General features: G+C 41.6%; 1 protein-coding gene across 13 annotated transcripts in view; it reads left to right on the top strand.

Annotated features, from left to right (window-relative positions):
* Positions 1-23,420, top strand: part of ZNF521 (zinc finger protein 521) — a 231,720-nt gene that overhangs the window by 197,196 nt on the left and 11,104 nt on the right. For all 13 annotated transcript variants that reach the window (XM_080581128.1, XM_080581127.1, XM_080581126.1 and 10 more), the window contains 2 exons: positions 3,248-3,379; positions 6,059-6,174. In XM_080581128.1, the coding sequence (XP_080437254.1) occupies positions 3,248-3,379; positions 6,059-6,174 (248 nt within the window). The remainder of the gene's footprint in view (positions 1-3,247; positions 3,380-6,058; positions 6,175-23,420) is intronic.

Here is a 23,420-nt window from a genome sequence, read left to right as displayed (position 1 = left end):
TTGTAGGCAGATCGCAGTGATTCTGGAAGTCTTCAGCGTACAGTAGCTAGTCCTGTGCTCTTCCCCATCTCCTCTGTCCCACTTGTATTAAAAGTCTTAAGGGATACTAATTAGGTCAGCCAATTAAAGAAGAAATTAAAAATTAACACCTCTTCTTTAGGGATGGGTACTCTGAGAAACGCGGGCTATGTTGTCGTGCTGAAGGTGGTAAGAGTAAGTCAGTGTCAGAGGCTGGAATGGACCCCAGCCCTCCTGGTTCCTGTGCCAATACTGTAACCTTCTCTGTCCCCCTTGAATTTAAATTTTGCTGGTACCAGATTCTTGAATTCAAGGACTAGAAGCTTACCCTTTGTCCTCAGAAAGTGCACAACAAGTGATGCGCAAAAATGGGTGCAAAAGAAGGGAAGGGGAAGGGTTTAAAACGCCCTGAGCAGTGAAACTTTAGAAAAAAAATTATTCTATTAGTTGTACAAATGTAGTCATATTTTAAATGAGGTCTTTAGAACTGGGAGACTAAAAACATTTTATTTTTAAGAGAAAGCTTAGATTCTGCACAAATTGATGTCTCTTGCCTGGGGAAGTTTCCTATCTGCCCCAGGCGAGTGGGTGAGGCGATTTTTCAAACCCTGTTCATAAGCCAGATTTGCAACATGCAATAATCAAAGTGGTTTTGATGTTTGTGACCAGGAGATCACCTCAGATCTGAGTGGTACAGGAAATACAATAAGGTCACATTTAATGGGGTTCAGTTCTTCCTGAACAAGTACAAATTACCTAAAATTAGTTTTGCTTCGGCATCAGGAGTGCATGCCTTCCTTACATTTTCCTCATTAGGTAAGGTAAAAGAAAGAGAAAAAAAAAAGCCAATTCTGTCTTCTGTAGCTCCATATAAAAACGTTTCTTTTTAGGAAGTCTTTCTCCCCTGGAATGTTTGAAGAAGTCCCCGTTCAGTGTTCCCATGCTCTAGAATGATTAGTGTGGTTCATTTACACTTCGCCAACAGTAACTCTGTGATTTGAGAATTGGCATCGATTATCTTCACCTTGACGTGTGGAAGATCCTGAGATGGAGCTGTCTTTGTCCTAATTGCTTTGACTGTGTGTATCAGCACAAGCAGTTTGATGAAGAAACTTCACCCTATAAGCTTTCTGCCCCGCAGTTATCCTTTTGTGGGGGCTTTCAGTGTCCTCAGAACAGTCTGTTTTATAATGGCCACGGCAAGATCTGAGTGTAGCAGGCATGATTTGATCACATGTGGCAGTCTGTATGTTCCTCGTAACTGACGTGCAAGTTCAGGGGAAAGGGGTATTTGTGTGTGGTTTGTTGGGTCTTCCTCCTCTTTTCAGTATGCTCTGCTCTTCAGCTTCACTCACAGATGTGGGTTGCCTGTTTGGAGCGAGTGGTGTACCGCCTGCCTCACAGAATATGACTGTCTTTCTTAGACGTACAGACTGGTGCGTGTCAGATCTTTTCCCTCGTGCATCCCTTCACGCTGCTTGTACAGGCCATGGTCACCTTCTCTCAGCAGCAGCAAAAGCAGAGCACTCTGGAAGTGATGGTGGAAACCACAAAATCCCAGGCAATTCTTGAGACTCCACGAAAACACGCTCCCTGCTAAGGAAATAGTTAGCATATATTTGATAGATGTTTGCTAATGTATCTCTGGAGGGTTATAAAAGGTGTCACCTACCTGATGCATCCCCCTGTAGATCTGCCCCGGGGAGTCTTCTGCGCAGAATATGTCCAGCCCACACGGCCTGCCTGCTGGTGTGACCGGCTGGGTGAAACACACACCAGCAGCCGCTCACCCTCTGCCCCCGTACCCAGAGAGGCTGTGGTGGCGAAACAGCCACAACTGACCTGAGCCTTCCTCCTGTGCGTGATGTTGGTAACAAAACCAGGGGCACGCCATCGCCAGGACCTTTTTCAACCAACTTCCAAAGCAGCTGTGCCATTTCCCCTCACCGCACCCTGATTTGGGGCAATTCTTCTTTGTTGTTTTTCCTGTAACTTGAGGGATCATTTCTAGAGGACTTGTGACCCTGCTCAGCTGGGTGAGCATCCCATAAGGCTTCCTTTAATTTTGGGGTGCCATACAAAGAGTTGCTTCCCCCCACACCCAGCAGCAGTTGCCAGCTGCAAGCATTAGCCATTATGGCTCCTAATCACTGCAAAGGGTGGACAGCACGAGGTGTAGGTGTTTGGGGTGGGCAGGGTGCTCTCCTGTACGGCTCCTTTCACCTGAGAACTGGGGTGGAAAGGCGCCGATCGCCTGACGCTCCCTCCCCGTTTGATTGTTGGTAATCAAATACAGTATTTACCTGCGAGATCAATGCCGCTGGTGTAGCACACTGGTGACATACAGAAGGACCTTTTCTAAGCCGCGCTGTGGGAATTGAGGCCTCTGCAGCAGGGCTGGAAGCCACTTCTTACCTAGCAACTGTTTCTAAGTAGGACACAGCCGCGGCCGCCCTCGTGGTGGAGCGGATGAGTCCCGCAGCACCCTCAGGAAGGGAACCGGCCGCCAGGCGCGGGGCCTTCGGAGGACAATGGGAGGAAACGCAGGAACAAGCAGCAGGGGATGGGAAGGGTTTGAAAGCCACATGACATTGATGGGGGAGCTGCGTCAGGAAGCACACAGGGACTTTTCGGAGCTGGTGTGAGGGGAAAAATGCAAATAAAGGAGAAAAAAAAAAAGCTGGGGCTGTTGGAAAGGGAGCTGGGAAATCCTGTGGCTTGTAAAAGGTTTCGTGAGCGGCCACAGGACTGGGATCATGGAGCAGTAGTGACACGAGGGTGTAAAATACCTTCCCCTGTCACCCCAATTATTAGAAACACCACTGTCAGCCAAAGTGGTAAATGCGTGTGCATTGGCATTTCCTACCCTTGGCAGGTGGGGTGGCCTGTGAGCAACATTCAATCCCTCATGTGCTGTTTTTGGAAATGTTCTCATTTGCATGGGGTGCTTCTGGTCCTGTTCTTCGTTTCCTACTGAAGTCTAACACTCTGCATTCCTATCTGGTGGTAATTGTATCTGGAAAAATCTGTGCTTTTAATGCCCAGTTAAACTTCCTACGTGCTGAAAGCTTGCAGATAAACGAACACTTTAGCAGCCGTGGATGCTGAGGAGCATCCAGTTTCCTGAGCTTAGCAAAACAAAAAGCCTGTTCGGTTCATAGATCATGTTGGACATGCTCTTTGGTAAGGGCTATAGTGAATTTTATTTCTCCTTTCATTTCTCCCTCAGATGAAGGACTGAACCACGAATGCAAGCTCTGCAATCAGACGTTCGACTCTCCTGCCAAACTTCAGTGCCACCTGATAGAGCACAGCTTTGAAGGCATGGGGGGCACCTTCAAATGTCCGGTGTGCTTTACAGGTAGGTGATTGCTGCTTGTCCCACTCCTGCCCTTAGCTCGTTTGCACAGAACTCCCATTTACAATTGTGCCATGTGTTGGCTTTAGGTCAGTTTTAGGAGCAAACATTGCATTTATGCTCATTAGTAATATTGATTAGAAAACGTTCAGAAAGCTGAGCTTCTTGGAAGGTCAAGCATCCATCTGTAAGAACAGCATTTCAAGCTCTTCAGCTGGAGGTTTGAGTTTTTTATAATTACAGAAATGAGTCCGTTACCTTCCATGGTATCACGTTCATCACCTTCATGTTCTAAACATGCCAAGTCTAAAACTGCCCATAAATTTGTGCTTTAAAGCTACAGATGTTTCATCTAAAACGATCCAATTCAGAGCAGAATTTGGCCTCAAGGGCTGCTAGACATAGCCTGCGCAGCAGCATTCTCGGAACAAGCAAGAAAGCCCACTTCTGTGTGTGTTTGTTGGCTTGTGGTGAGAAGAAACACCCTTGTAATGTGCTTTAGAAAGCAAACCATGCTGTCTTGCCACAAGTCAAGTTCTGCTCTCCCCTGACACAGGTCCAAGTGTGGAATAATCCTCCCCAAGCAGTGGTGTTGTTCGGTAGTAAAACCCAAGTGAGAAAATAACTTGACCCGGTAGGGCTAAGCACTGCATTGTTTGGGCCGTAATGAGGAGCAGAAAAATGCTGTTGGAAATGAAAACACATTAAAAGGATGCCTACAGAGTTGTTGTGCATTTTTTTTTAAGCAATTCATAATAGAACATTTCATAAAATGATAACCTAAAACATAAGCGTTAATATGTAGCTTACATGCACAATTTTGCTTTACAAGATGAAAATCAAAGATAATCACAAACATGACAAAACACACTTTGGGTATTCTCACATCAATGGCATGCTAATTCTGGAAGCAATTCAAGGTTTCTGTTCTCCATTAATGGAAGTGAAGGATTTTCATTGATAGGCAAATAGACCCTTTAATACCTTCCTTTTGCCTCTCTTTGTTTGGCAGCTCCCCTCCCAGTAAAATCTAAGTATGTGCTACAGAGGAAAATGGAAGTTGAATTTTTCGTCCCTCGGATTCAGTGGTTGTTGATGACTAATTACCTCACTATCTTCAGGCTTCACACATTTCTGCAGTTTATAAAATTAAAAAAATGCATAGTTCATCTCCACTGCATGGTTTATCATAGGAAATCTGAGTATGCATAATGCTGCCGTGAACAGTTTGACTGTTAGGCATCTGTGTTCAGTAATTCTTTCAGTTAGGCATTTTTTTGTCTTTTAGATCTATTACTCGTTCTACTAATTTTTTTCCCCTTGTCTTTCTGTACATGTTACGAAGTGATCTTTTTGTAGCGTAATGCCATGGGTCTTAGGTTTTCAAGGTGGGGGGAGTTGTAAACGCAATATAAAAACTTGCAACTGTCAGAAGTACCCACTGACAATTCTCCGTGTGAGCCAGATCCCTGATAAAAGTAATCCTTTAATGTTTGAGCCAGTAGCCTTGTAAAATGTGTTAAAGAGTATGGAGATAAGTCGATTTCAATCTGTGTGAAACACTTTCTCCTTTTTGCTGATGGGGTAAATAGACACCAAGCATTAATCATAAACAATGGTGCTTTATTAGCAATATGCCATTAAATTATTTCAGCATGTCTTGTTAGAATATTAACAAGAAGTAAAAATACCCAATATAAGTTTTATATGGAAAATGGAATCTGAGCCCTTTTTTTCAGGGTAATGAGAAATGTGATTAAAATGTATGACTCAGAAGAACAATATTCTGATATTTTTTGTTGCCTTGCAATTAGAATAATTTTAATGATTAGGAGTGGAGTCAAAGTCAAATGCCAGCATCTTTAATAAATCCTTTCTCTGCCTATACAGATTAATATTGTAGATGCAAACTTTTTTAGGTCACAGTGCACCAGGCATCCATCAGAAGTCAGTGCTGCCAACCCAAACACTGCCTCTGGCATATACAATTTAATTATTAATAGTATGTCTCCTAGGTAAACTGTTACACAGTCTTAGGGCCTTGTTTTGTAGTCATTAAAATTGAACATGTTTATATTATTGAAACCCTTGCATTCAGTGTGTACGCAGAGTTGATCTTAAAGTATCCAAAGAGAATTTACCTGCAGTTCTGTTTCACATTTATAGACATTGCCCCAGTGTAGCTGTGGGATATAATTTTTAGCATTAACACATTTAAATACAGAGCTGTTTGTTAGCTTTAACTTTAGGCAAACACGGTAAACAGGACTTTGGCACCTATGCTTTTCAAACCTGCTGGTTGCTAGGAAATAAGTTTTGTATGTGTTCAATCAAAGCGCAGTAAGCATGAAGAAACAATTCTGAAGAGAAAATGGCATTTTTAAATCTTGAAATGTAAACTTCTCTGTCTGTCCTGTTAGGGTCTCTTTTTGCTTCTTTTTTTTTTTTTTTTTTTTAAACCAGACATCTATTTCAATTCATTTAAAATGAAGAAGGATCACACTTCGCAGTTAAATAGTGCTCGTTGGTACCCATTATAGCAACAGCATAATGTGAAATCTGAGTATGCCAGCTTAATTTTGCCTCTTGGAATTGCTAAGTGTTAATGGGATATTGTTTATAAAAAATGCTTCACTTGCAATACAAAATAATGAAAAGCTCGTTGTTTGTCTATTATTTCAGTGTTTGTCCAAGCAAACAAGTTGCAGCAGCATATTTTCTCAGCCCATGGACAAGAGGACAAGATCTATGACTGCACGCAGTGTCCACAGAAGTTCTTCTTCCAAACAGAGCTGCAGGTACACGCTTGTTACCTTGGGGGTTATAATAGCATTGTGATAGCTGAGTTCAAAGCTTTGCTTGTCATGACCTCCTCTGATACTTGCCTGTCATCGGGGTTGGGATGAAGGAAGGACAAGGAAATTGTAGGTGATTCGGCCCATGTGGCTTCAAAAAGCTGCTGGCAGAAAATCACCTTGTACAGACGTGAATTTTGCGAGCCACCTTTGGATTCTTGCTTAATACATTATTACAACTCAAGATAGTCTTAAGGAGAGAGGAATTGGCATCCTATTTTTCTGTTAGTTATACATAAAACATTTACTCAAGTGGTGAAATGGGGAATAGTGTATTCTGCTGTATCAAAATGTGAAAAGCTAAGCACTGGTGTAGCAACATAAGGATGGGGGGGAAAAAGTAGACAGAATTTACCAGATTTACCTGCTGGCCAAACCCATTTCCCACAAATTCTTAACTGGTGGGGAAAAAAAAAAAAAAAAAAAAAAGGAAAAACAGAGAAACAGAGTCAAACGAGTCAAAAAAATGGTATACTGTCTGGTATACTGTCTTCTTGTGTGCTTTTTGTGGGACCTGTGATATGTTTATGATGCAGTTTATTAATGAGACCAAAAGGACAGAGAGAAGGAAATAAATGTTGAACAAGATCTGAAAACAAGTTTGGCTGAAGGAATTATTTACTATATATTAACATCATGCGTAGCTTGTCTTGAGATGAGAGGTGGTGGTATGTATTCCTGAAGTGGTGTTGTATCTTGAGACAGCAGCAAAAGATTGCTTCTAAGTTATTTTAGTTTACATTGAGATGTTAAATTCAGTTGACAGAGGGAAAAATGTCATTGTCATTGATGATCTGTAGGGATGGAGCAAGGAAAAGTATTTGTACTATTTGTGCAGTAGGGCCTTTCCTCTACAGCCTGCCACATGATTATTATTTGGAATTAAAAGATTTTTCAGCACTCAAGGTTTTTCAGTAGGTTTTTTTTTGTAGCATGGGCCTCCATCTCTAAGTCTTTTAACTGAGCAGAGTGTGCACAACTAATTTAGCTTTGCACAAGAGCTGGATTTCATCTCATCAGCAGAGGCAAAAGGCTAGTGAGGCATGTGCACCCATACATGCATCTTGTGTTTCACTTCCTGAAAGTTTTACATTCTGAAAACCTGATACTAATGTTTGGTGTGATGATATGGGATGCATTTTTTGGAGAAAAAAGAAGTAAGAGAATTTAAACCATGTATTGATTTGTTGTGTGAGAGATTGGTGTTCATGTAGATTGTACTAATAACCCATTTCTGCATGAAAGCAATACGGAAAAAAGTGCCTTTTTGATAGCCTTTCTTACCTTCTGTCTTGATGGACCCATAGGTCACCTGGAGGACCATACCTGTGATACTTTAAAGTGCTTGTGCTCTCTCCTATTTCTAACAGATTCAAATCTGTTTCATTTTCTGTCTGTATTAGGTATTACATGCAAACTCTGAACCAAACTGGAAGAGGAGGACAAGGAAAAGAAAAGATAAATGTTTAGGGGGAAAAAAGCAGTCTTACATAGTGGTGGACAGGAAGAGGCAGGACTGAGTTTTGAAGTCAGAATATGGTCTGAGTAGTGTAGATAGTTATTGTACTTGTGGGAAAAATAAAGCAGAAACTGAGTGGAATGAGGAAAGGTCAGAAACTAATTTTGTTGTATTTGCTTCAGCCACAGAATGTTTTTTGTGGAATCATTTTTTTTGCTTTTTTCAGTCAAGATATTTTGTGTGTGTGTGTTAGTTTTATTGTTTTTTGTTTGTTTGTTTGTTTGTTTCGTTGTTGTTGTTGTTGTTATTTTTTCAAAGTGTTTCCAATAAGTTGAAACTGCTTTTTCAGGAAGAAAATATTCAAGTATTTTGGCTTACTGATTTTCACAAATTCTTTTGTTCATCATTAATCAAAACGCAGAAGTAGGGAGAAGTAGAGATCAACAATGTCTGAAAAGAGATAGGAGAGATTGTTAGAGAAATCAGACCAAAAGGAGAAAAAAAAAAAAAAAGATGAAGAAAGAAAGTACAGGTATGCAAAAGAAAATTGTGAGAAGAAACAGGGACAAGGGGACTTTTAACAGCAGAATTCAGACTGGGTTTAAAAGAGGCAGAATAGATAACTGAATTCTGAAGATGCAAAATGTAGAGATCCTGGTGTAGTAGTGACATGTAACATCACCTCCTTGTTAATCTCTCTCTCTAAAATAAGATCTCGGTTCAAAATACATGGGGTCCCCAGCAGCTGCCTTCTGCATTTTTATTATAATAAAAGCACATGATTTTCCACTGAAAATTCATCCCTGCCCAAGACTCAGGGCAAGATTTTGCTGTCTCCATCTAAACCTAGTTCATTAAAACTTCAACGTAACTGAAGCACCTGGTTTTCTAGTGAAGGGCACAAAAGGATGTCCCCACAGAGAGACAAATTATGCTCTACATTGGCTAGGTGACAATCAGTGTGTTGGTTGTTCCGTGCTGCAGAAGGCTCTTAACAGAACACATCTCCATACCCTTAGAGACAGACTCTCTCTGGCTTATCTACACTGGCAAAAAGGGAAAGGTATTCATTTTCTTATTCACTTAATTCATTATGTTTATTATTTTAATTAACTTGGGTAGCCCCACCCCAGCTGAGAATTCATTATGTTTAAAAAAAAATGCCATTCTATCGCGCCATTCACATATGCTGGGATCACTGGCTTTCTGCTCTTACCTCCAGTTATCTACCCAGGATGGTAAAAGGGCAGCAAAGCACTTAGGCAGAGCAGTAGGTACTGACCTTTGGAGTCTGCTTTTACTGAAAATACATTGATCTCAAGATCTCATTTAAAACCTCTTCTAGGAAGCATCGCTTTGTTCAGGCTATCTACCAGCTGAAGCAGTGGAATCTTTGGCAACTAGCCTCCGGGTTATGTTTCTCTATCCTTTCACATTACCGTGGCTTGTGTTGGGGCTTGCAGCATAACAGTCTATTTATTCCCTCTAACAGGAGCAGTTTCTTGCTTTTAATTTAAACATGCATCTAAAGTGCATCTCCCATGCATGAGAGATGCTAATCATCTCAGATTAGAAGCCATGGACAGCACTCCATGGCTGTAGGGCAGAATAAGAACAAGAGCAAGATTGAGCAGAGCAGAACACAATAACATAGAAACCCTATCCATGTGTATAGTACAGCTGATAATTAAAAGGAATTAATTCAGGGGTACAGAAAATAAATGCATTATAATGGTGCTTAACTTGGTGTTTGGCCCAGTGTGATTCTTTGCTTTCATTGCTTTTGATTTTATGACTCCTGTTCCAGGAAAAGCAGACTATAGGAACATAAGAATATATATACTACATTCTTCTCACCTTGGGGAAGTTACTGTCCCGTCCCCCCCCCCCAAAAAAAAAAAAAAAAAAAAAAAAGTAGGACTCTCTTTAGAGGTTTCCATGACTTCACTCCAGACCGTTCTAAGGAACTCAAGACAATCTCATAGGACCAAGTTCTGGTGAGAACAGAGAACAAATCACCAGTCAGGAAAATCAAACCCATAAGGTATTACTCAGTCTTTGGGTTGAAATAATAAGATTTTATATGAGTTTGCTTTTTGTTTTAGGATATTCTAAACACCTGCACAAACTGTTCCAACCAGTAGCTTTTTATAATTAATATGATAATTAATCGAATGCATTATACTGATGCTTAGATTGTTTGAGGTTGTTGCCATAATGTCCAAAGAACTGTAACAGGCAAACTCTGTACTCCAAAGAGTTTACACCCAAGTTGGTGAAGGATAGTAGCAGAAACAGAAGTGGAGGTATAGAAACTAATTCAAGTACATGCAGCAGTTTGGTGGTCAATACAAGACTAGAAACCTGGTGTCCTGAGCTGATACTTCTGCTTTATCTACCACTCTATTTGCAAATTTAATTGATAAAATACGTGCCTTTCTCAGAGAAAGCATACAAGACTTAATTTTAATCTTCTCCATAGCTCACTCTTCTCCCACCTGTGACACTTCCTTTAAATAGCTTTGTGCTCCATAGCTATTGAACTAGCTTTAAATTTTTGAAGAAGATACTACCACTGTAGAAAGGAAGGAAATAGAAACCTTATATTACGGAACTGTATGTTTTAAGAGTGTTCTGAGTTTTGAGTTTTCATACTTACATGTTCTGCAGTGTTCAAACACCTATGTGGTGTATTTACACTTCTGAAATGGAGTTGATAAAGTATGTCCCTAAAAATGTTTATTCTTTAGAATGGAACACTTTTAATTAGACATGCTTAGTACAATAAGCGGTTTTCATAAACAGAATCATAGAATCAGGCTTGTAACAATCTTTAAAATCAGAAATATATCTGATACGATTATCAGATAAGGAAGTCACAAGACAATTATCTTATAGGGTGCCTAGATTTCTCCCAGACGTTGAAATTCTCTGGTTGAATACCTGGAGCATGACCATACAGCTTTCTGTACAGATTTAACTATAACAATCTTCTCCATCCATCATCCACTATACAGAACTTTTAATTAGTAAGGATGTAAAGAAACCTATCGCTAATTTAATTTAATGTTGAATTTCAATAAATCATGAAAAAGTCAATTTTGCCTATTAAAACTTCCCTTTCATATCATCATGCTATTTCCAGTGCCTGTTTTTTTGCTTTAGACTTCAGACTTAGACTTAGACGTTTGAATGGATGTTAGTGCTTCCTTTGTGCCTGATGAGAAGTAACCACTCCTTTCCTATTTCCAGTCCTAGTGTTCCTTCCATAGCCAACACAACACACCTTGGTGTTTGTGGGAAGGCATGAGACACTCTTGTGGGGTAATACCCAGAGTGAATGGTTTAATTTTAGATTTATTTTTTTTATGCTGCTGGGTCAGAGAGGTAACAATGCCTAGTAGAAATGCTGAATAATTGTACAGGATCATTGTTTTATCAGTGGTGATAGTTCATTCTGAATATGATACTAGACAAGATTACATGGCCTCTCAAGACCATTTTGCCCACTACAAAAATTGCTTCTCTTTTTCGTGAAATAGAGCATTTACTTAACATTTTATAGCTAATAATTAGTTGCTCATGGGGTAGTTAAGTATCCCCACTTTACAGACATAAAAACTAGGGCAAGAAATAATTGGATCAGCAGTTACTTCCCATCCTGTTGGAAAGGGACCTGGCTTCAGTGATTCACGCCCTTGCTGCTTCCCGTCTGGACTCCATCAGCAGAGAATACCTGGGCATGAAGCCATCAGACTGGAGGACATTCCAGCTAATACAGAGGTCTGCAGCACTGTTCCTCAGTAGCAAAAAGAGACCAGGAGCACATTCAGCATGCTCTCTTGCAGTCTGCACTGCCCTCCTATGTGTTTGCCCAGTTGTGCTCTAAGACTCATTCTGGGGCCAGCACATCTCTGAGATCACCTGAAAAGTTCTTCCCGTTTGGTGTAACAGTGCCTTTGTTGACAGCCCTGCTTTGTGAGTGTTTTTATCAAACAGCTGAAGCTTACTGTGCATGGGAGCTACAGCTTTCCTGCGGGCTGGCCCAGGTATGCGGAAGAGACTTCCACTGCAGTTAAGTATTGCCCTGAACATCCTTGGCTTTTAATAGTGGCACCTATAGGTGCCAATTCTCCCTTCTCCCATATAACACGTACCTGAGCACAGATTTCTAAACCTTCCCCAAAACCCCAGCCCACAACAGAGCTGTTCCAAACTGAAATACACGGTTCCTTCCCCAGGGAAAGAATGAAAGAAAGAATGAAGCACTCACAGCAGATGTTATTCACGTTGTTTAAAACAGCAGGAGAACATTCGCAGCTCCTGGTGCAAGCAGCTGACAGTCGAGCATACAGGAAGGCAGAGCAAGGCAGGAGCAGCACAGAAGAGTCTCCAGAAGTTTTATGTAACTTTATGTGTGTCCCTCTCTGGATGTCCAGTTTGAAACACATTCATGCTCCAGGGTTTAGCACCGTTGAAAGTAATCTTCTAGTCTTTAGCTCTTTTCTTTAAGGGTTACATTTTCCAAAGACCTCTGCATTGTAAAATGCTCCCAAAGATCTCAATGTTGTGAAACAGCTCTAAAAATACCCTTAACCTGAGCCTGGAGCATAGCTAAGCAAACTCTAGGCTATTGAAAAAACTAAAAGTCATGACCAAAACCACTACTGGAAGCAGTAACAGAGCTGGGATTCAAACACTATATTCTCTTGTATGGGGGACAGCTAGAGAAAACTGCTAATTGGTCTGGACTGGAGTTGCCTCCTTGTGCCTCCTTCTGGGGACCAGCTGGGAAGGAGGCTGGTGTGGGATTAGCATCAGCAGCAGTGGCACCACAACCTCCAGGTAGGAGTTGTTTTGCCAGTGCCCCCAAGAGAGTTGAGTCTGTGTGTTGTGTAGGTCCCAATGGTAAGCCTTGCATGACAACAGGGGAGAGCATGAATAATTTATACTCTTTATACAAAAACAGGGACAAAACTTTCAAACCTGCAGGTGAAGTTACATTTTCAAGGATGTTTGCTTCACAAAGAAAAGGCCTCAAAACATTTTTAAGTGAAATTAGAGATTAGCTCTGGCATTTCTAGGTCCCCAAACTCTTAGGCTGAGGAGTGGAACAGAGATGCTGGCTTTCTAGGCCCCAAAGGCCACGAGCCAGCAGGGAATAACTTTGTCAGCTCTTCTTAAAAAGAAGCCTACCTGAAATCCAATTAACAATCAAAGCTTTAGGCCAACATTTTTAAACTCAATGGCCTATTTCTGAGAGGGTGCTGAGCACCTCCAGCTGTAGTTAAGGTCAGTGCAAGAAGCTGGTGCTGAGTACATCAGGAATCAGGTCATAAATGCCTGAAGTTAGCAACTTTAGTAAAAGCATAGGTGATGAGCAGCCACAGCCTCTTTGTAAGGTTTCAGCAAAACAGTTTTAATGCCTAAATACAGGTGCCACGTTCAGTAATGTTGGCCTTAGTCCTTAGCAGGTTGCTTTTGTCAGAGCAGATGCCTGGGAGTCAGAAGAGCTGGATTCAGTTGCGAAGTCTGGTACTAACTTGCTCCACTTAACCATGCATCCTCTATCAAGTGAGGATGATGATAACAATATGTGTGCCAGAGATAGGAATGTAATTAATGCTTATGTTTTGAGGGAACTAAATAGAGAGGCATGTATTGCAAGTATTACTAGTTTGAGTGCATTGTTTCCTGAACTCTTACAGTGCTTTCTGTTTCAAGGAAAATATATTTATGATAGTGTGCACCAGTGTGTGCACATGGGTGCATGCATGCATGTGACTTTATCAACCGCATGTTATTTCCCTAAGATAATCCATGCTTAAAAGGTCGTCCCTGGAAATTCTCAACGCCCAAGCAGATAAAGTATGTTTCTATGTCATTCAAGATTTAAAATGTTCAGGCTCATATTCTTCAGACTTGAGACTTCTTTCCCTAGAAGGGAGAATTACTTTCTTTGCAAATTTTCTGAAAAAGGCAATCATGAGAAGAGTGACAGGGGCACCCGCGCATTAGTTCTTTAAGGACATAACTTCAAAGTGTTTCCACTACAAGTCTTTTGCTTCAATGTCAAACAAAGGTTAAATACCAAAAAGAAAAAAGAAAAAAAAAGAAGAATTCCTTTCCAGTGCCCCTTCCCCCCTGGGGATCCAGGGGTGTTACAGCCATATTAGGTTTTCATGCGGTGATTCTTTTCCAAATAAGAAATTTCCAGGTTTGGAGCTGGTGAGTTCACCCGCCTTTGATTGGCCTATTCAAATGTAAACACTCCCTGTGGGTAGTTTGTAAGGCCATGAATATTTATAGCACATTGCAAAGCCCACCAAGCCCCAAGTGCCAGAGTTTTATAGGGACCATTTTGATTTCATTAAATAGTGCTTGACAAAGATGGGCTGGTTCTTACTTGTCCCCACATTCTCCATATACTTGTAAATCTATGTGCAACACAGTCAACTTGTGAAACTTTCTGAACAGTTTCCTGTAAATAAGCAGGAAACGATGTGTTGACAAAATCTCTTATTCCCTGAGAAAACATTCCTTAAATTTCTGCAGCAATTGAATCTGTCATGGTTCTGCTTTTTTTTCAGATGCTTGGACGATATTATTGATGAAATTACAGAATTAATTGACAAAGACAATGTAGCAGTTAACTGATGAGTATTACCGTTAAATAAACCATTTTCATCTTGAAAAGAAATTCAGACTTATGGGACAGTAAAAAGGCAAAAGAATTGGAAGCGAAGTATAATGTCCAGAATAAGTGCTGAGCTACACCCACAATATACCCATACAAAAATAAGCAAAAATGTATGTTCCTTCTCCTTCAAGGGGGATGGTCATAACCAAATGTGTATATACATGAATATATGTCCCTATTTTACCTACTCCTTCCTGTTCATACTTGTATGCCTGGACATATATATATATATATATATATATAGGTAAAATATAGGTATCTATTTTTGGAAAAAAAATGAGTTACAACAAAAAAAGTTAACCCATACTTTGGATCTGTTCACATTATTGGCTGGGATGGTCAACATCAAATATATTCTGCAGAAACAGATAATAGTAAGCCTTGTGACTGCAAAGACTGTGTTATGAAAATATTAAGTGAAGTTTGTTGTCTCCAGTCTGAAAGCAGACGGAAACAATGGTAATCAGAGAGAGGATAAGCTTCACTTTCCTTTGTCTTTTAAGTGTTGAATCTGAAACATAGCAATGATCTTACATGCCAACATTAACATCAGGATTTCTGATCGTTTTAGCAAATGGAACAGCAAAGTGTGCAGGAATTCAGTCCAAAGAAGCAAATCATAAGTTGCTGCAGAAAAGAAAATACACAGGAAGGCAGAAGAGGGAAAACAAAAGGCAAAGGAATAGAAGAGAAGTAGGAAGGAGGTTATGGGGCAAAGAACGAAACAAGATAGAAATAATAGTGGCTACAAGGCCAACATTTTTCTGCTGAGTGATGCTGATAATAATGATCAGACACTTGTAAAAATAAATCATGATAGTAATAAGGGGAAGTTCAGTTATTACATAAAGGCCAATTTCTAACCTCAGTCCTTGTAGAAACCTCGGTGAACATCAGGGAGTCTTGTTGTAGACTGGGGGCAGGGAAAGCAGTAAATGTATTCCCTGACCCACAAATAATCATTAGAAATGGAATTCTGCCCTTTGCAGAAAATGAGTTTTTATCATCTGTGCCCTGACCATTTCAGCCTACACCTCATCATTAGTCAGATCAGTTGGCTAATACACCTGGAGTAAGCAGAAGAAATAAGCGCTGTGTTTGCATGTGAATGATTTCCCTGGTAGATCAGCTCAGTTCTCTTAATTGTCCATCCATTAATTTCTTGCTAATGTAGTTGATATCGATGACTGATTTTCTGTGCTAACCAGGAAGCACCACTTCTTCATTCTAGGACGCATTCCTTCCTACAACTGCCCTGCTGTTAGCTACCAGTAGCTGCCATTATATTATCTTTCATCTGGCCCAGAGCTGACAACAGATGGTCATCTCCGGGACTGCCATCAGTGTGACTTTATGAAGCATCCAGCTATGGTGTACTGAGGAGCTTCATGGCCAGTTCTGCAAATCTGCCTCCCTTCCCCCTACCCTGCTGCTGGCCCCCCTCCCTCCGTCCCCGTGAATAAGCTCCTCATTCCTGGCTCCACTCTCCACTGGTCTTGCCGATTCCCGACGAGTGATGGCACAACGCTAGCACTGAAAGCTTGTCGCTCGAGATCTGCCCCCATTCCCACCCATAGTGCCGGCAGAGGGTTGCAATGAACCTTGTATACCCCAGCATCCTCACCTCTGTATGGTTTTTTGGTGCATAGGGATCAGTAGCAACAAACCTGCCACCCTCCAGCATCTGTAGTCTTAACCCTACCTTCTTCCACCACAGAGCATAGCTCAGTAGCCCCGCTTCTCAAACAGGGATTTGGAGAGAAGGGAGATGTTCAGTCTTTGTCTTTAAGGTTCTGTAAGACATGCTGCCAAACCAAGACTGAGTATGTCAAGTGTGAAGGAAGGTAGAATATCGATTAGAGACACAAAATGGAGAAAGGTATAAAATTCACACTCGTCCTGATTCCATTGACACGTTAGATCATTTGGAAAAGCTGTTTCAGCTGGGTGGCTGGTGTGCATTTTGGAGGAAGATATATTGTTTGCTCTTGACAGTTTTCTAAAGCGAGGTACCTCCAGAGCTGAACCTGTATTTTAAGAGAAATTCACATTTGTATCCTTTATTGTGATATTTGCAGCAAGTCTACAGCTCGTAACAGTTTCTGCCCTCCAGCTATAAAGGAGTAAGGCTCCATTGTTGGAGAGAGAGCAGCCTTCTGTGTGAAAGGCTGAGATGTGGTAGGCAAGATGAATAGTGCTTAAAAGCAGCGCTCGCGGTGCTGTCATTTAGAACAGGAGCACTGAGGATTTAAACGAAAGTGAAAGGCATGGTAAATGAATCCTTTAAATTGGTCAAATTTTCAGCCGCCTAAAATAACAAGTTTTCTCCATTGATAGGTTTGTTGAGTAGGAGGAAAGTTGGGAGGGGATGAATTCCCCTAGGGAGGAGGTGCAGATAGTTTGTAAAAACAAGGTGTGGTCAGTGATTCATAAAGAGACACGTCCAGGAAACTCCAGTAAACAGCAAACTTGGCTCAAAAGTGGTGGTTTTCTTTCTTTTTCTTTTTTTTTTTCTTTTTCTTTTCTTAGAGCATCAGCATCATTAGATTGCTCCATTCCAAACATTAGTCAAAGGGACTCAGATGCAGATGGCTACACAACTGGAGCTGTTCATTACAAAACCCCGACCAGGAAGAACAGCTTTCAGGTTCAGTTTTCCTACCTGTTACCGGGGTCAGGTTCACCATGCTTTGATCAGGCTGAGGCTAAAATATGATTTTGGGTGGAAAAAGAGTGTGTTTTTGTAGGCTTTCGTGGTGTGTTTTTTTAAGTAGAGCTTCCTTTGTGTTCAAAGCTGAAATGAATGTCCTCCACCCCGTTAACAAGGGAAGAGGGAAAGAGATGATTCAGTCCTCGTGAACCAATACTGCTGAGTTACACACATTTCTACATGCAGCTTTAGTTGTTTGTCTGCATTGTTACAGCCTCATTTTGCAGCAGAATCGCTAGGCATAGGCACCGATCGTGGGTGTGTAAATCAGCTTGGGGGTACTCTGTGTCAGCGGATGCTCTGCTCCGCTCCATACTTTGTGTGTACAGATAGATGTGTGCTGTGTAATATAAAGCAACCGAGCTACTGTTAATATTAGTGGTGCATTTTGCTTTGCTTTGAGTTTGTAAAGGTGAAAGGTGACTGTGCAGGAAAATGGAACAGTATATTTGCTGTGAGACAGGCACTAAGAACTCACTCCCATGCTCAGTTATAATTCATGACTGTACTGGTGGGAAGCCCTTATCCCTCTGTGGAGTTAATGCATCTCTACTGTAGCCTGCTGAGAGCACCCTGTGTCCCCTCCCACCATCTGTGCATCCACTTGCGTGCTTTCTCTCTCTCTTTGCTGTGAGATCTCTTGGTGTTAAAACTGTCAGACTACTACTGCCTGGTAAAGGTGGCTTTATGATGTGTATTAATGTTGAATTGTCATTTAAAGGGTGAGGAGGTAAGAAAGGGATGTGTTACCGTTTGTTTTAAGCTCTCCCTCGAAAATGCTGACGAGCAGATCGAAAGGTAAATTTGTTACTTCAGACAGCAAACAGCTTTGAACAGGGTACAGAAATTTCCACAATGTAGAGTAAGAGCTATTAATGGCATCTTTCTTCCCAATCTGGGCATATTTTGCTCTTTCTTGGTACAGTGGATCTCTGTTTTTCCGTGTCATGATTTGAACCAATGGCATTGTAAATTCAATAATATTTATTTACCTATCAGCTAGCGTAGCTGGCAACAATTTTATTTTCTACAAGTTGATCTCCCCTTTTAACAGAAAAGCTCTCTTGCAGGCTGCAAGTTAATTGCTTCTATGCTACCTGAGACTTGAAATTCATGTGACCAAGTGCTATAAGCTAGCACAATCTTACTTAAATAGGTAGTATACGAAGATTTTTTATTATTATTATTGCTGTAAGGCACTGTCAGAAGACCGGTGAGACTGTCTAGCTTAGAAAGAGCTGAACTCTGTTCACAGAAGCTTGAGATGATGCTTTATCAACCTGGCACTTTACTGCAAGGATAGATATTAGACTCAGAATATGGTTAAAGGACCATGTACTTGACTGTCACAGCAATATTAATTTGCAGGGTTTCGCTGAATGTAATCTTATGTAGTCTGTTGTTTGTACTCCTTTAAAACTTATAAATCAAATCCAGACCTGGAATACCAGCATATGAACTTAACAGATGTGCTGCCATAAGGGACCTACTAGGTTATAAACTACAGAAATGATCTTTTTATATTTCAGATTCCTAGCTTATTCCAGGGAGATTCGGGAAGCACAGAAGTGAGGTGGAAGGTCGCGCGTTAGGACAGTAGCACCCACCCAGTGCTTGACGTTTGGTGTAATAGTCAGGAAACCCACATCTGATGGTTTTGTTATTCAGTCATAGCATCCTGCTGAAGTTCCAGAGCAAAAGTAGGGCAAGGATGACTTCAGTAGCTCCGTGTCCAGGTTTTCTTAGGTGAAAGATCACTTTGAGATGACACAGCTGAGTAGTCAGGCTGAAATCCTAGTTGGTATTTTATTAATTTTGCACCAAGATAAATCCTGAAATTCTGACAAACTCCGTGACAGGTGAAATTCCTTCTTGCAGAATCTGCTCAGCAAGAGGCTGCTCATTTCGTTCTGTTCGGAGGCAGGCAACAGGAGGGCAGCTTTATAATCAGCCCTCAGCGGACCCCCAGCCGCCCCAGAGCCTTGGACTGATTGAATAACTCCTGGGCCTCTTCCCCTAGGCCTCCATCAGCAGGGGTCCTGTGGAAAGCAATCTCCCGCAGACTGGCACTGAAGTGAGCTTTAAACTACTATTTTCTGCTCTCCAGAGGAGCCTGGAGTACTAAAAGATAGATGGACTGCAGATATTTTATGAGAAACTGTCAGAAGAAGAGCAGAGTAAATGTTTTTTTTCTTCCTTCTTGGAGTCACATACACTACATCGCTATAGAAATTTTTCCAGTTTTTTTTGCTGTTGAAGTTTGAAATTAATTGGTTGCTAACCTTAATTTCCCCCCTCCCTCTTCTTTCTCTTTCTTCTTTTTTTTTTTTTCCTTTATCCTTCTTCTCCTTTTCCTTTTTTTTTTTTTTCTTAAATATTCACTCGGAGGCCCTTTGCTTAACCACAGTTGCAGAAAATCAGTACCATTTGCACTGAAATATTTATAATGACAGAATGAAAAATTGGATTCATTTTCTGGCCTGTAGCCGAACAGTCTGCAACTTTGTGCAGCATTGTTTAGCATCTCTCATTCCTCCCTTTCACTGGGGTCGTTCTCAGACACACACGCACGCGCTGCCCAGGCTTCAGAGGAATGCTTAGCAAAACACAGAGCCATTTTTAATCTCAGCCTTGAGAAAACAACTTGTCTCTAACCTTGCCACCATCTGCGGGGGGAAGCAGAGGGGGGACGCGCGGGAAGCGGGTAGACTCCCTCTTAAAGGAGAGATTATAAAGGATGACATGCAGTAATCTGCCCTGTACAGCAACGCAGCGTATGGCTGGGATGCACCGAATTGCCTTGGTGTCTTCCAGGAGAGGCAGGGCGGACTGAGCACCAGGCTGGATAGCAGGATCTCTCTACTAATCCCTTTTCTGCCACTAATTCCCCTGGTGGCCTTGGGAAACTCATTTGCCCACAAAGGAAGAGGTTGTCAAAAGCTCCCTTTTGTGTGTGAACACAGACTGTGCCTGTAAAAAAATGCTGGGTGCTTCTTTGCACCTCCAGAAAACAGAGGATGCTGGAACTGCACATATTTACTTCCCTCGAAGCAATGGTGTGAAGGTGAAGTGGTTGATGTTTGCAAAGTGCTTTGAAAATGAAAGTGCGGATCCTCGGGCTCCAATTTGCATCCCCTGCCAGTATAAAAGGCACCTTTAGTCAGGCAGCCAAGGATTCCCTTAGTATGCAGCAATTCCTGTTTATTTTGCTAGCTGGTTCTGTATCACTCCCTTTTGGTCCTTGCAGGCACGTCTCAGACTCCAATGAATTCCAGGGTTTTTTAATTGATATATAAATCCCTCGGGGGCTATTACAGGCTGGCATAAGGTCGGGCAGCCTTATGAATGCTTTAATGTGCACTGAGGACTGAGCTGGCCCAAGATTTGAATGTTTAGGCCACAAGGATTTAAAAAAATATATATGGTGGTTGTATAGGAATTAGTCTGAAAATGACAAAAATTTATCAGAGAATGGTAAGTCTCTGCAGATGTTGGACTGTTCTGCAGAACTTAATAGAGAAATATATCTCAGAAAAGTGGTGATTCCAAAATCCTTCAAAATGATTCTCTGGTGAGCTCCGTAGACTGTTTGACAACTGTGTTAGTTTCTGGAAAAGCCCTGTGGCCAAAATTTCAATCCCTGATGCCTAAAACAAGGCATCTTGAGACCCTACTGGGCCACCCAAGTATGGGGGTTGGATTCAGGGGTCAGATTCTGCAGGGTGCTGAGAATCTCCTGAAAATGTAAGTACCAGAAATTGCCTCTCAAGGTTCAAAAATGTCATCTTACCAACCTCATCCACGTGTAATTTTATAGTATAGCGTGACTGCTGATAGCAGGTACCTGCGTATAGTACTAAATCCTGATCTCTTCTCCACATCACTCAGCTGAGCCCTAATTTTTTGTTTGGTTTCTTCTGTTGGAGCTTCACAACACTGACTCCCTCACAGCAGTCTTAGGAGCACAGCCCGAGCAGGTGTGCCTGTAAGCAGTAGGAAGGGGCAGACATCTGCTGTAAGCATCAGTGCGGCTCGGCTGGCGCTGCACAGCATTATTTTCTGTAGTTTGTGAGCAGCGCATACTTTTTATCATTCAAAAGTTGCTTACCAACTTGCAGATTTGCCTTTTTATCGTGTTCCCAAAGATAGTTTGACAGGTCAGCCTGAAGTGATGAGCGTTCTGACACAAACTGCGTCGTGGCTCAGAAACGTTGCCTGCAGTTGTTTTACTGTAGTAGTGCTTTGATTTGAAAAGAACTTTCTACACAGTGGTGTGTTTTAGGATATAACACACACAAAAAAAAAAAAATTCCAATATTGTTCTGCATGTATTCCATAGACTTGCTGCTTAACCCTTGTAATTGCTTTCTGGTTTTCTTCTTTGTGCATGTAAATGGAAAACACTACATTTTTGTAATTTTTAATAGTTACTGAGAAACAAAAACTAGCAGAAACCTGAAAGACTATGAGCTTTAATTGCAAATATTAGTATGTTTTAGAACTGGCACTTTGAAAGCAGATTACCTGACAATTTAACAACATTTTAAGGGAAAGCCAAAGCCCCAGAGCAGGCTCTTTCACATCCAGAAGTATTTCTTCGGTTGAGCTGACCAGAAGACGAGCATACCGATTTGTAAAATGCCTTAAGATGCTGAGGAGATTTGCAGGGAGAATAGAATACAGACCACAGTGAAGTGGCAGTGCAGATCTCGCTGATGCTAATGCTACAACGCGGAACAGTTATTGAACTTCAGGGACTAGAAGAGTAGCCCCCAAACAAATGTTTTATCTTATTGTTGAAGACAGTAACTTTCTGGGAAAGCTGCTTCCTCTGTGGGCCTGAGTCTTTGCATTGGTTTTATTTTCCTGTTTGCAGCGCCGGTCTGTTTACTCAAGTTATTAGTTTATAAATTTTGCCAAGGTGAAGTAACTGCGAGAGCTTTAAATTAGAGTAAGTGCCACTTCTGTGTGGCAGGTTCCTCGGAGCGCTGATGGGAGAGCAGGCCTCCTGTTGCCTGCCCCTTTCCGCCTGGCCCCGCTGCTGTGGGTACTTGTTTATCGCTTTACCTTTGCATTTCTGTAAGCGTGCACTGCCGTGTGATGAATCGCCCTCTGATGAGAAGATTCGGCTTTTTTTTTCCCTGGGATCAAGCTAATACTTCACTTTAAAGAGTTATTTTAATTAGGTGGGTTTTATTGTAATGAATTAAAATTAACTTGGAGTAGCAAATTATATAAGACTGCGAGGGTTATAGATTAGCCTCACCATAGCTACAGCACATCTTTTTGTAAAGGAATTAAAGTTCGGTATTTCAGACAGCTCGGCACTAAACACAGGCAGCAAATAAGTGTCGTCTCCAGTCATTTTCCCTCCTCAGCGTGATCCTTTTCACTTGATCACGAGATTGCCAGGCTAAAAACCAGCCCTAACGGGCAGCAAGGGGTGCTGCGAGCGGCAGCTGCACCAGGCTGGCCTCCCCAGCAGGGGACAGCCAGGGAGGCAGGAGTGCCACGGCACCGCCAGCCAGGCCCAGGGGTGAGGGGGGCACTTCTTCGCCTGTCAGTGCGGGGTCGAGGCTGGCTCTAATGACACGTCTGACTTGCAACGTGTCACTGGCCAGCTGTGTGACAGGACACAGGATGACCAACCTCCAAGAATGGCATTTGGGAGGAGGATACTTCTCGCCTCGTGGGGAGGATGGAAAAAAAAGGCATAGAAGGATGCTTCTTTGTGCAGTACGTGTCGGGAGGGAGTACTAAATGTGTGCTGTATGCCTTGGACTTACAAGGGGGTAAGACTTCGCTGTCTTGCCCCTTGTATAGGTTCTGAAAAGAGGCAAAAGTGAGAGTAAAATTCTTCCCATTTAGCTGTGGTCATATTTCACACTTCTTTACACGGATGCAAATAACAACAAAACAGAAGACAATAGAGAATCCAGACTTCTTTGTTTTACAACCAATAACCACAATGACAAACATAAAATTTTATTGTTCTGGTACCACATGTCAGTAAATGCTCCAGATTTATTGATTTACAGTGTATGTCCTTAAAAAATTGAGAGAAGTAGTGACTTTTTGAAGGGCACGGTAGCATTCTGGTCTCAAAATCACCTTCACAGCACGGAATCTCTTAGGCTGAAAGGAGAGACCTCTAATGGGGTCATTCTAGGAACACAACATTTCTATAGAGAGTTCTTAACTGTCTGTCTATGAAGGGACAAAAATGGTCCCTATTTTCTTTACAAACAAGTGTATTTGTAGTTCATATTCATACCAAGCCTGTCACATAACCACTGCCCCAGTTCCCACTGCTCATTGTT

This window comes from Anser brachyrhynchus (genome assembly GCF_964034855.1).
Source record: "Anser brachyrhynchus genome assembly, chromosome: 2".
Lineage (NCBI taxonomy): Eukaryota > Metazoa > Chordata > Aves > Anseriformes > Anatidae > Anser > Anser brachyrhynchus.
This window is presented reverse-complemented; position numbering and strand designations above follow the sequence as displayed.